Source organism: Squalius cephalus (genome assembly GCF_949319135.1).
Source record: "Squalius cephalus genome assembly, chromosome: 7".
Lineage (NCBI taxonomy): Eukaryota > Metazoa > Chordata > Actinopteri > Cypriniformes > Leuciscidae > Squalius > Squalius cephalus.
This window is the reverse complement of record NC_137128.1, coordinates 24,206,925-24,220,663: the sequence shown is the minus strand read 5'-3', so window position 1 is coordinate 24,220,663 and position 13,739 is coordinate 24,206,925. Positions and strand designations below refer to the sequence as shown.

At 37.7% G+C, this 13,739-nt stretch overlaps 1 protein-coding gene across 1 annotated transcript; it reads left to right on the top strand.

The window, feature by feature from the left end:
• Positions 1–695: 695 nt before the first annotated feature.
• cnn3b (calponin 3, acidic b) lies at positions 696–13,415 on the top strand. The gene is made up of 7 exons (XM_079875903.1): positions 696–960; positions 9,341–9,462; positions 10,440–10,506; positions 10,638–10,775; positions 10,891–11,007; positions 11,170–11,316; positions 12,382–13,415. Exons 1-7 carry the CDS (start codon positions 904–906, stop codon positions 12,727–12,729), a joined length of 996 nt encoding a protein of 331 aa, XP_079732029.1. The 5' UTR covers positions 696–903; the 3' UTR covers positions 12,730–13,415.
• Positions 13,416–13,739: the final 324 nt, after the last annotated feature.

Here is a 13,739-nt window from a genome sequence, read left to right as displayed (position 1 = left end):
ATCTCTATATCTGGGATGAAGTATTTCGGGCCTTGACTCTTTATTGGTGTTTCCTGGACAATAGTGTCTCCTGATAGCAGAGGCTCAGGAAACACATGGTGAGAGGGGGCTGAACTCCACACGTAGGATGTCCCACAACCACAAGCATACTTAAACAGCCTAAATATGCAATCGGTAAAAATGAATGCACAATGAAATCGTCTATTGTTTTGCTCAAAGGTATTTTTTTTTAAATATTTTTTCTCTGTTTTCTTGAGTTAGGCCTACATATAATTGATTTGTATTTTGTAGGCCAATTTATGTTTTAATATTAGACATTTTGAAACAATAAATTATATTTATAGTCTGCTGACGTTGCTTGCTGTACTTTCTTGTAGCGTCCACCGTCCAGGCCTGCGTTTCCCAAAAGCACCGTGAAACCATTGCCACCAATGGTCTCTCTACGATCAACTTTGAACTTTGCTCAAGATGCTTTCGAGAAACGCAGCCCGACATCGTCCAGCACGCAAACCTATTCATATTTACAAGCTAAACTTCCACCTTAGCCATTTCACAAGCGCCACAAACAAACGTCTGCGTTTCAGCCAATCAGGAAGCGACACTGTGGTGCGTCACGCAAACTGATTAATATTCACAACTCAAGCCTTCACCGTAGTAGATTTCGTAAATTCGCTCGCGCCCAGCAGACCTTCTGCTCTTCTTTAATTACTTTGCTGAGCAGAGAGAGTTTAGTGCATCCGCTCAGCTGGGACAAATCGGCAGTCATTTTTGACTAGCCTAAACTCACGTATTTGTTGCTTTTTTTTAAAGGTGTGCAAAAGATCTTTTCTCGAACAAGGGGAGCCAAGTAAGAAATCGTGAGATTTCTGATCATTTATTTGGTGCGACGTGAAATAAAACACAATGACTCAGTTCAACAAGGGCCCTGCATATGGTTTATCAGCTGAAGTGAGAAGTAAGGTAAGGTTTGAATGATTTTACAGTGTACTTTAACGTCAGCCGATTGGTTTGTAATGTTTCTTTGCATTGCAAATGTTATATGAAAGTGTAACTACTGTCTCAAACCAAAACTGCTTACCTAGAGTCAGCTTTTCAGGCATCACAGACATGTTCAGAATCAAAAATGTCGTGTAACGTTATAATTTAGTACTAAATTAAATTTAGGATTAGGATTGCCGAAGGCGCTCTCCCTGTAGGTTTTGAGAGAAAGCCTTTGTGTTTCCTTTTCACCTGGTTCTTTTGATTTGTTTGTTCTGAGATTTTGGTTTTAGGGTCGTTGCCATCTTTGTTTTACTACTAATTTATGTTTTGTTTTGTTTATAAACCACAATTCCTCATACTTTTGTACGTAGAGAGAAGAAAATAGTCCGTGTTTCATGTCGCACAACCCTACTTTCAATGAATGAAACTTTTTACGCACGCGACGTGATTTGCTTTTCTCGACATGTTGAGATGCTGTTTGTCATTTGCAAGACGCAAAACTTGACATTTTACCGCAATTGATGTTTACCGTGTTTTATTCTGTTAGTAAAGGTTGGTAAATCTTGCTTGCCTGCTGTAACCTGATGTGTTGGTGGGTCATCATGGGGTCTTTTGTTGAGTTCTGGGTGGAGCTCCAGTTTGAGAGAAAGAAGCGAGGCTGCCGCACGCTCTCTGCAGATGAACGCAAAAACACAAATAAAACCAATAAATGATGACATTATCAGTCCAAATACGCGACAATGTGTATAATAAAGGTTTAGTGAGAGAAACGATGTCATTTCTTCTGGTTTGTGTGGAAATGTGTTATGGAAACTTTGGCCGAGGTGATGCGCGTGCAGGCAGCAACTGATTTTAATACTGAGTTTTCTTTCGTTTTTAAAGGACTTGATATTTAAGTTTGATATGTAGTGTGGCTTAATTTTACGTACTTTTGTAGTTAAAATATTTATAGTCGCTCCTTTGCAACATTTTTAATTTAAGTTAAACCTTGTTTGAGTTAAATTTTTGGGAGGGGGTGTTCAGGAAAAGGTTAAAGCGTCACTAAATCACACTGTGGCTTTTCTGTAGAATTGCCAAGCGACTTTTTTTTTTCTTTTTTTTTTTCCTTAATGTTTCTTGTTTTCTCTGCACATAAATGTACCATACAATGTTTGATTTATTTAATCCAAGGTCTGAAAACTAGACCTAAATGTATAGTTCAGTAGCCAAACCATAGCTCCTAACTATTGTTTTTATTATGTCCCATATGCTTATTTTTCTTGCATGTAAAATTACCTAGTCCTGCGCTAATGACGGTCCATCTGGTGCACCTGGGATTAACTTTCTTGCTTGGGATCAATTTCACATTCACACATCTGGGTTAGAACCTGCAGACTTTTTGTTAGCAGCTAAGACCTTTAACCATTAGGCTACAATCTTCTTTGTTGTCTTAATTGCTTATCACATTTGGAAATCACACAAAGACGCACCCCTGTAGAGTCTGTGGTTGGTCATTTTAGTGCTTTTCAACTGTATTCCCATCACACCATGCGTGTGTGTGTTTAGTCAGAATGAGTGGGAGGGTGGGGAAACAATGTAAACCACAGTGGGGGGATGCTTTCTTGAATCCTGTGCCATCTGCAGAGGTGTGAGTCCACTTGCCCCCAGCTGACTTTCATTAGCACTTTGTTGGGATGCCATGCAAATATCTGGAGATAACTTACTGTAGGAAACTCCATTACTGATAGGAAATCTTTTGACTATGTTCAGACTGCCAGCAAAAATCTGATGTGTTGCATACCGAACCCCATCCCCCCCATCCCCCCCCCCCCCCCCATTAGAAATCTGATTTTTAAAAATCTGCTTCAAACCACATTTGGTGGTGGTTTGAAATGCAATTCAGATTTTTACAGATGCGTCCCAATCCCAATCGTCTGGCCGCTCAAATAGGATTTCACAATGATAACGATAACACAATGATAACGTCAAAACTGGTGACGTAAACACTGCGCAGCGAAGTAGTTTTAGTACTGTAAAGCTGCTTGAAATACATTGTACAAGTGGTATATAAACGTGACATGGTTTGACTGGATTGCTGAATTGCAGAGCTTGTGCAAATGTCCTCAACGCTATGATCAGATGCTGTCTTAAGTAGGCTTGGGTATCGAGTATCGATTGGAACCGGGACTAGCTTTGCGATTTTCCCGGAATCGTTCAAAAGTTTAAATTTTGATTCCTAGTTTCGATTCACAGTCCGCCGACCGGAAGAAGAAACCGCTGTCTAAGTTACCAATTTGTTAATTTCAAGCCCTATTCTGAACTGAAGTAACTACCTAATCGATTTCAAACTGCCAAATGTTAACTCGCTGAACACTGACAGCTGTAGCTTACTTCCCCACATTAGTTAAACATTTGTAAACTGTAACGTACACACGGCATGGTAAATGCGTGTATTACTAGCACAGGTGTAAGCGTATATGGATTGTTATGCTAAACTGCGAACCGATACATTTTATGAGACGCTGTGTGAGTTCCCTTATTAACTCACAGCGTCTCATAAAATGTATTCAGAGCAAACAACCCTGACGTTAAACCTTAAAAACGTACTTGTATGATGTTTTCTTATTATTCGGTATCTTGCAAGTTACAACCATATTCTCTCGTCCTCTGCTCGTCCGTTTGAAAACTGCGCGCGATGCCGGCGAACGTAAAAAAAAAAAAAATCATGAAAACACATTTACACATGAGTGTAAACAACCTTATTTAGCCTATTTTACCTGATAGCCCATTTTAGCTGTGAAAATAGAAATTGATGGAGAAGGTCAGACTATTTCCTTCAGAAAGACCGTTGGTTAGCTAGCCTAGCTCATTTAAAATATCCTAAAAAAAAGTTTAAAATAGATTTGATATTTATATTGTAGTTGAAAACAGCCCTGTGAGAAATTCATAGTAAAGTTCATAAAAAGTAAAAGGTTCATAGAATTAAAATTTATCTAAACTTTTTTGACCCTGCCTCTTAAAAGAATCGGAATCGAGAATCGTTAGGAACCGGAATCGAAACAAGGAATTGGAATTGGAATCGGAATCGGAATCGTTCAAATTCAAACGATACCCAACCCTAGTCTTTCCGGAAAAGTTCGCTCCGGCTGGTAAACACCTTTGTACTACCATTGGTCCGTGGCGATTATGTAATAGGTAGGTGTTCCCGGAGGCTCCGCCTACTTTCATGTGGAAATCTTTTCCGCTTAATTTCTCCTGTTCAAGCCGTCGAGGTCAGACATCCGCAGGTGAAAAACACGAACACACTGGAGAGCTACTTTATAGTAGAAAATAAGACACTGACACTGTTTTTCATGTTTAATATGGCAAAGCTGCTTGATTGTAAGCAATCTATTGTATAAAGTGAACCGTAAATAAACGTGACGTGACTTTAGAGTGCCGAATTGCAGAACCCGTGCAAACATATCCACGTTACTATGATCAGATGCTTTTCTTATGTTTTATTTAAAAAAAAAATGCTTGCTGTTTTCTCAATTTTGTTGTGTGTTTATTTTGTTATTGAGAGGAAAGCGCACAACACATTTCCATATTTATCTAAACACCGCTCTCAGCAGTTTGGGCGGCATCACAATGTTCACTAACAGTATACCACTGGTCATGTATTTCGAACTTCTTTTTAGCCCGAAACTAAAAAAAAACTTTGCTGTGAGTATACCAGGGCCTTTATGCTCACCTAGCCAGAAATTATTTCATCAAATGCAGTAAAAGCAGTATTGTGAAATGTAATATTTTCTATTTGAATGTATTTAGAAAATTCATTTATTCCTGTGATGCAAAGTCTCCAGTCTTCAGTGTCACATGATCCTTCAAAAATCATTTTAATATGCTGATTTGCTCTTATCAATGTTAAACAGTTGTGCTGCTCAATATTGATTCTTTGAATAGGCAGTTCACAAGAACAGCTTTTATTTGAAATGGAAACTTTTTTTTAATGATAAATGTCTATACAGTCTCATTAAATCAATTTAATGTGTCTTTGATTATTTAAGTTAATTGTTTTAAAAAAGAATTACTGACCCTAAACTTTTGACTGGTACTGTAGGAAATTGCCCTAGGCCATATGCATGGTCAATTATAGAGTTAAGAGTCATTATACAAAATGTGCGGCTCATATGTAAATGTGCTGTAGGACTGTTCTCTTTAGAGTCCTTGAGCACCAGGTTTTTAAAATGTAGTGAACTTGTGGTCATATAAACCAATTGTTATGCGAAAACATCTTGTAGTCTGCTATACACCACAGTCCTTGCTGCCACATTATTTAGTCTGCTAGACATTTCCAGAGCAACAGAGTGAATAATTGATCAGCAGAAACAGCTGTGTTGTTCACAAAGTTCTCTCACAGCGTTAGATCTTTGTTAAAGCTCTTCCCTCCAGCAAATCTATAACCGCATTGTAGGCAGGATCCTTTCCCTCTGTAGCTCTGGCTGGATTCCTCAAGTACTTCCTGCAAGTTTTTTAATTTTTTTTATTTATTATGCTCAGTTTTTGCCCCCCACATGATTGGTTTTGTCCATGAGGCCAGCAGAACTCCCAACATGTTGTTCTCACAGGGCCAAATACAGATGTTCTCCCAGTTTTCTCGGTCTTCAGGAAGTTCACTCTCTGTTCTGGGTCGAGGGGCTCTGTCTGGAAACATGTATCAATGCTCTCCTAAATGTTTTTTTTTCCTTTTCCTTAAATGCTCTAGTATACACTTGGAACACAAGCTCTATTATGTGGAAAATGGCAAGTGGACAGCTGGATGTGAAGACTCTACTGATGTCCTAGTTGCAGAGCGGTGTAAAACACCCTGAGATGATAAAGGAGTCTGATATGGGATATGAGAAGGATTCAGAGGGAGATATTGTTGCTCTCATCAGCCTTTAGCTGCTGCGTGTGCAATTTGAACCATCTTTTGGGCCTATACTGGCTCTTTATTGGGACTTTTTCAAGTTGGGTAGAAAGATCAGTTGTTGTTTTTTTGGCGAATGCTCTGCAAGGCCTGAATGTTTGCTTACTGTTGCTTTAGTAGGAATTTCTCTCTTCCATTGTAACGGTGCTGGCGCTTTAATTCTCTGACCTCTCTTTGAGTATTATGAGTTTTACTGGGGATGCACCAGTATTAAACATCTGTGCCAACACCAATAATTACTTGCATGTTTTAACAAAATTTTATCTAAATAAATGAAACACAAAATGCTATAAACAAAAATCCGGGGTTTCACCTGGTGAATTTAGGCATCACACTTATAATGTAGTGCAATGCAAGATAAATATACATTTTGAGATTTTCTGAAGATTACGTTTAAAAGTGATATTAAATAGTGTTTTAAAAGTGAAAGTGAATGTCAGGTGAAGCAAAAGAAATCTAAATGTAAAAATAGGGGAAAAATTATCATGAATGATTATCTAATATTGACTAAAATGTGCAAAAGTAACTTGATTTGCTATTTTTACACCATCATAAATTGCTTTAAATGCAACAATCAGAAGTTCTAATTAAACTGAACTGCAAATAATTCACACAGATGATATTTGGAAATCGTAGGATTGTGGATTGAAAAGTGTTTGGGGCCGCTGTGAAAAGCAACATGTATTAGGAACAGGATGTCTGTCAGCTCTCTCAAGGGTAAATGTGTGTTGTGAATTGAGTTTGGGTGGAAACAAGGTTTTTCAGCTTTATCTTGCTCTGATGAGGGTTTTTTTTCTTTTTCAGTGTACATTATGTGTTGTTTGTTTTAGTGTTGAAGGATGTCCACATTGTTAAGTGTGACAAACACCTCAGGCATTGTGTGATAAGTGATGATTATCTCCTTTTCTTGTGTTTATAAGGAGACTTGACACATAACACTTTAATAATGGGGTATATGGTCTCAATTCAAGTTCTGCTTGTCATTCGTTCACGCCAACCAGGAGACACTAAGGTTTGATGCCTGCTTGTATATGGTGACGCATGCAAGGTCCTCTGTTTGTTTTGCTGTTGTTTTTGTCATAGACCCATTTCCTGTTGAACTAATGCTGACACACTGCCTGAAGTAAAAGACCATAACAGGTTATAGAGCACAACAGTTGTTCCCAACTTGAAAATCCCTCTCATGTTTATTTTTTAGAGAGAACGATTTTGAGTGAGAATGTATAAATCTTTTAGAATAGACCTGCCATGAGCTTTTAGGTTTTATGTATGTCAGGGTGATTTTCAATACTTAAAATGGCTGAAATCCCAGTCAAGAACTACATTGGAAATCTAAAATATTTATTTGATTTATTTATAAATTATTTTATTATCATTTATTCATTTAAAACAAGTTGGAGTTCTGCAGTAACATCTAGGGATGCACATCACGATATATCGGCCACTATTTGTATCGGCCGATATATGATAATTTTTAATGATATAGTTATCGACCCAATAAGAAAATTTGGCTGATATATTGAAGCTCATAAATAATGGATTATTTCCTTCAGCTGAGACGCTTCAGATACACACTGTTCACCATGATGGTTTTGAATTGCTTGAAATATGATTGGAATCACTTCAAAAAGAAAAATAAAGTTAAGTGATAACACTACTGTAAAAGAATGTGAATTCGTTGTACGCCCGTGGTTTAAAGTGCCGTTACGGGAAGAGCACATCCACACAACAGTTAAACCTTTGACTAAGGCTTGTGCATTGACAGCCTTTTGTTTTTTGCAATTATAAGTTGTAATATTATGTTTATTTTGTGTATATACAGTATATTGGATTTATCTCATAGGTTCTTGGTTCAAACTAAGCTACTGTATATGTTTAATTTATGCAGAAGTGCTTAGGACATTGCTTTTAATGGTGTGACTTGTTTTTGTAATAATCAGGCTTGCAAAAGTTTTATATAAAAATGTGGATTTGAGTTGTGGTTCATCTTGTAGTTGTTTGGTTTGGGTCAAGTCTTTGAAATGCTTATTGAAGAATTGTTTGAAATGCCTGTGTGGAAAATGAATGGGGGAAATATTTCTTGAACCAAAGGGGCGGTCAATGTTATGCTCCAATTGTCCTCTCATAATGAAGGACTTCTTAAAGAAACAGACAAAGTTTTAATGCCTTTTGAAAGTGTCTTTTTTATATATGAATGTTAAGGCCTTAAATTGTTATACAAGGTAAAAGGAAAGTTTCTCAATTGCCATATAAAGGGGACAAAAGAATTGTCCCTAGAAGCAGACATGTTTTAGCTTGTCACCTCTTTGGAACCTCACACATTTCATTCAGCTGAAGGTTAGAACCAAACTGCAATTGTATGGTTGATGGAATATGTTTTACAACTCATTTACAATTGATTTTCAAGACCAGACTAGTTGAAGGCAATTAAAGAACCTTAAAGTGACATTGAACGGAAGGACTACCTCTCAAACATGAGGTGACTTGATTTAATTATGATACATAACTTGTGCATAATTTAACCCGTTAACCGTTACCCCCATTTTTTTTTAAATCATCCAATTGATCTGTCCAAGCGTAGTGTTTACATGAACGCTAAATAAAGTGATCAGGTTAATGTGACGAGCTTCAAATCGGATTTACGTACACAAGTCACTGTTGTCCCATACTGATCATCCTCCTTTTTTGTTTTAAAAAGCAGTAGGCCTATATTTATTTAAATATTTATATATTTTAGGTCGTAATTAGGAGACTGCGAGCACACAAAGCTTTGTGCCATGATGCTTATATTAATCAAGCAGTAAAAATGCTCATTCCCGCGCTCAAAACGAGGCATCTTCAGATGAGAGTCCAGATTGGGTTTTTACACAGATTGTAATTGGAATTCAATGCACCATGTAAACGCACCTACTGACAGTTAACAGGCTAATCTATTTTAAAGTCTATAGAGGCTTTTTTTGTAGGCAAGATAAGTCCTTTCAATACGTTTCTGTTTGCTGAATGGCAGTAATGGGGCCTGACAGGCGTCTGGAGCTGCTCCTGAAGCCAGAGTTCACAGATGGGGCAACGCTCTGTAATTTCCTGTCCATCTTACTGCACTTGGCTCCAGTCCCGCACAAACTACCCAGAGATGAAGACGAGACAGTTTTCCAAAACTAACCTCAAAACATGACGGCACCTGCACGCTCAAAAACCTTTTGTTTTGGAAGTTTATGAATTCATGAATTGAAACTGTGCAAAAGTTTCCATGTGAGTTTCATGCACGTGTTCTCAGTTCCAGTTATTTAGGTTCACCAGGGAAACTGTCTGTTGCTACTTTATTGGCACCATATCAGTTGAACGTCTTTTTGTGTGGCAGGCCTTGGATTACATATGGAGAAACTGTTTAAGGAAGTAAGATTTTTCAGTATCTCTCTCTGGTCCCTGTAGATCGCTCAGAAGTACGACCTGCAGAAGGAGGAGGAGCTGAAGTACTGGATTGAGGATGTAACGGGCATGCCAATCGGAGAAAACTTCCAGATGGGATTGAAGGATGGTGTCATACTGTGCGAGTGAGTCTATGAGCATGATGGAAACCATCATGTGCATTTCAGTTTGATTAGGATCTCAAAACATTGGAGCACAGATGGCTGTGCTTGTTTGTTTGTTTGGCTCTTAATAATGACTCTCAGCCCCACCTGTAACCTTTTGTCTTGTTATTGTATCCCTACAACACACCAAATTATGAAGTGATTATAATATTCAGGCTTGAGACCCCCCCAAAAAACCTTGTGCCAAGCTCAAACCATGTGTTGTTCATATTATAACCATCTAGTCTGGCATCCACACCTTCTTTTGTTTGCTGTTGCCCTAAAAAAAAACCTTGAAAATGTTCCTTATTTTGATGAAGAAACGTTCTGTCTAATGTTATCTTGGTATACACTATCATTACATTTTTATGCTTTTAAAATAAGTCTCTTATGCTTACAAAGTCAGCATTTATTTGATTGAAAATGCAGTTTTAAACAGTAATATTGTGCAATATTATTACAATTTCAAATATTTTTTCTATTTTAATATATTTTAAAATGTAATTTTATTCTTGGGATATCAAAGCTGAATTTTCAGCATCATTACTCCAGTCTTCAGTGTCACATGATCCTTCAGAAATCATTCTGATATGCTGATTTGAAAGAAAGACAGCTGTGATCAGTTTGTATTTTTGAGAGTTTTTAGTACAATTTTATATTGTACACCTTACTTGTGAAAATGGTACCAAAGTTATCAGTGTTGAAATCAGTTATGCTGCTTAATATTTTTTTTCAGGATTCTTTGATGAATAGAAAGTTCAAAAGATCACCTTTTATTTGAAATGTAAATCATTTATAACATTATAAATGTTTTTACTGTTTGATCAATGTAATGTGTCCTTCCTGAAAAGTATTACTTTCTTTTTTTTTTTTTTTAAAGTTGCTGACCTTACACTTTTGAAACATCAGACCATGTAAGTTGAGTGTCTCATATGATGTGATATTTGTCTTTCTCATAGGCTTATTAATAAACTTCAGCCAGGATCCATTAAGAAAATCAACCACTCCAAACTTAACTGGCACAAGGTGAGGGGAAAACTGTTTATGTATAGCATTGTTTCAATGTTATTATATGGATTTTTCTTCTTGTTTCAAGTCGGTTTTATTTTTAATGTAAAAATATGATAAAGTCACTTTTCTAATTCTTTTCACTGAAGCTTGAGAACCTGGGCAACTTCATCAAAGCCATTCTTGCTTATGGCCTGAAACCTAACGACATCTTTGAGGCCAATGATCTGTTCGAAAATGGGAATTTGACTCAAGTTCAGACCACACTTCTTGCCCTGGCCAACATGGTGAGTTCTGTGCAAAACATTTTTGAGGAGATGATAAAAGTTTTTATTCTCTCTGACATAAGTTTGGATTTGGAGTTTTTGGAATAATGACAATTTCTTTATTTTTTTTTCAAAGGCAAAAACTAAAGGTATGGACACAAAAGTCGACATTGGTGTAAAGTATGCGGACAAGCAGTCCCCCAAATTTGATGATGAGAAACTGAAGGCTGGTCAATGTGTGATTGGACTGCAGGTGTGACTTCAGTTGGTTCATATCTGTTGTGGCTTTGGGAAACCAAAAACTTTTTACTTTAATTTTTTTTTTTTGTCCGTTTCCACGGGGATTATCTTCTGTAAGTTTCCTTCAGTCATGCTTTGTATATTTATATACATCTTTTATTTTCTTAATGGCTAGATGGGGACAAATAAATGCGCTAGTCAGGCTGGAATGACCGCATATGGCACCAGGAGACATCTGTATGACCCAAAGACTCAAGCAGACAAGCCTTTTGACCAAACCACAATCAGCCTGCAGATGGGAACTAATAAAGGAGCAAGCCAGGTGAGTGTGAATCCCTAAAGGGATAGTTTACCCATAAAATGGAAATTTCTATAATTTACTCATCTTTGAATCAAAAATTAATGTATTTGCAACAAAACCTGAGAGGTTTCTGTGCCTCCATTGAAATAACCAAAACCTCATTGGTTGTTATGCGTCACATACACACACATACATTTGAGCTTCTGTGTTTACCTTATGTTATGTGTTTATCATATGTTATTACATTTTTGGATCTTTTTAAGTTTTAGTTACCTGGACTTTCAATGAAGGGACAGAAAATGAAAACAGTAAATGATGACACAATTTGAAACTATCCATTTTTTATTCGTTCATGAACTATTCATTTTTTTGCTGTCATCTCAATAGGAATCCACACAATCCGTAATTTCACATGAGGAACTTGTGAGGGGAAACATTTTCCATGTGCATTTCATGTCAGATTTAAGTTTATTTGAACATTTAGCACACAAATTTGCCACATTTACCAATATAAAGCTGTTTGTTTTTAGATTCATTGCATCGCTACTCTATTGAAAATGGATCTACTTGCTGACGTTACGCTAATGTGATCAGGCCTTAAAACATGGGTGTCCAATCCTGCTCTTATAGGGCCAATGTCCTGCAGAGTTCAGCTCCAACCTGCCCCAAGCTAGCTCAGTCAGCTTTAAATAAACTCCTGATGTACTTACAAACTTTCCAATGCCTCGTTTTATGAGTACAGAACCTACCATTCCTGGCATTATTTGTGGGGTGATTTACGAGATACAACCTTGGATCCATTCGGCTGATATCTCTAAATAAGCTCTAACTTTAATAATGTTCGACCAAGGGAAAAAAAGCTTCTGGGCGGGTGTTTGGCTCGAGGTCATGGTGCAAAGGACCTTAGGTTGAGTTTGACTCCAAACAATCCCTTTAAAGTCGGCATGAAACGGAAGTTACAATAATCTTTTCTTCCCCATTGTGACATATTGTGAAAAAAAGAATTGTCAATTAAAACATCCTAGGAGTTAGGTGCCCAAGTCAAACTTTAAGTTTTGACTTTATTCACCATTTCTTCTCTTTCAGGCTGGCATGTCGGCCCCCGGCACCAGGAGGGATATTTTCGACCAGAAAGTGGCTGTCCAGCCTCTAGACAACTCCACCATCTCACTGCAAATGGGCACCAACAAGGTGGCCTCTCAGAAGGGCATGAGCGTGTACGGGCTGGGCAGGCAGGTGTATGATCCCAAATACTGCTCCTCCCCCACTGAGCCCACCATCCACAGCAATGGCAGCCAGGGCACAGGCACCAACGGCTCCGAGATCAGCGACAGCGACTACCAGGCTGAATACCAAGGGGAGTATCAGGATGAGTACCAGGCAGACTACCACAGTGAATACAGAGCCCCCTATGACCATGGGATTGACTATTAAACTGCAGGCGTACAGCACAGATGAATATTTTTGGATCTTTGCATCAACAGAGCGAGTTGTTTTTACCCTCGCTGGCCTTTTTTATATGACAAGAAACGGATGTTTAGAGGAGTGTTTCTATATCATCATTCCTCTATTGATTATACAGTATTTTATTAGGTAGATAGACAATAGACTATAGTTTTAAAAGTTTGGTCCTTTTAAAAGTTGAGATGTGTTAGAAGTGAAAGTATTCGCCAAATGTCCTTCATGACATATTAACCACAATCTGTATCCCTAGATTTAAACTCATTTTGAGCATCAGGCTCTGATGTGTATGGTTTGGTTAAGCAATGGAATTTCTAGCATTTATTTTATGCAGATTTCATCTAGTTCCCAAACTGACTGCAGTACAAAAAAAGACATCCAGAAAGATTCAACAATTCCCAGGCCAACTTAAGCCTTGTTGCTTTTTAAGTGTATTTTTTACTTCCTGTGTTTAATTCATTTGACCAAACAAGACATTGCTAAATTGTGCCATAGTTCCTTGTATATGTTAGGGCCAACTCATATCTCCTTTTACCCTTCCCCTCTTCCCAATCATCTTGTATTTATTGCCAGTAATACTCAATAGAGACTGCAGTCCTGTTGAATGGCTCTTTTGTTTTGTCTTTTAAATGAATAAAGTTTTTAATTTTCTGTTGTCATTCTGCTTAAATGGAAAAACTTTTTGGGCTTCTCAATAGAAAAAAAAAAAAATCTGATGAAAACTGGTCATTTTATGATCCGCTCCACCATGATGGAATCTTATCGTTGCGGAACCATTCCGGAAATGATGCGCCCTTGCGTTTGGACAAGCGGGAATGAGTGAGTCTGAATGCTGCCTTCTGTCTGAAGGGAAAGAGAAACAGATCTGTAGAGTAAAAAAACACATCCAGCAGTCTGTCTGATCTCAGAGCAGTAGTGAAGCTTGGAGGACAAGGACTGGCCGGTATAAAGGGTTCGTGAGAAAAGCACCAAACCCCCACCTC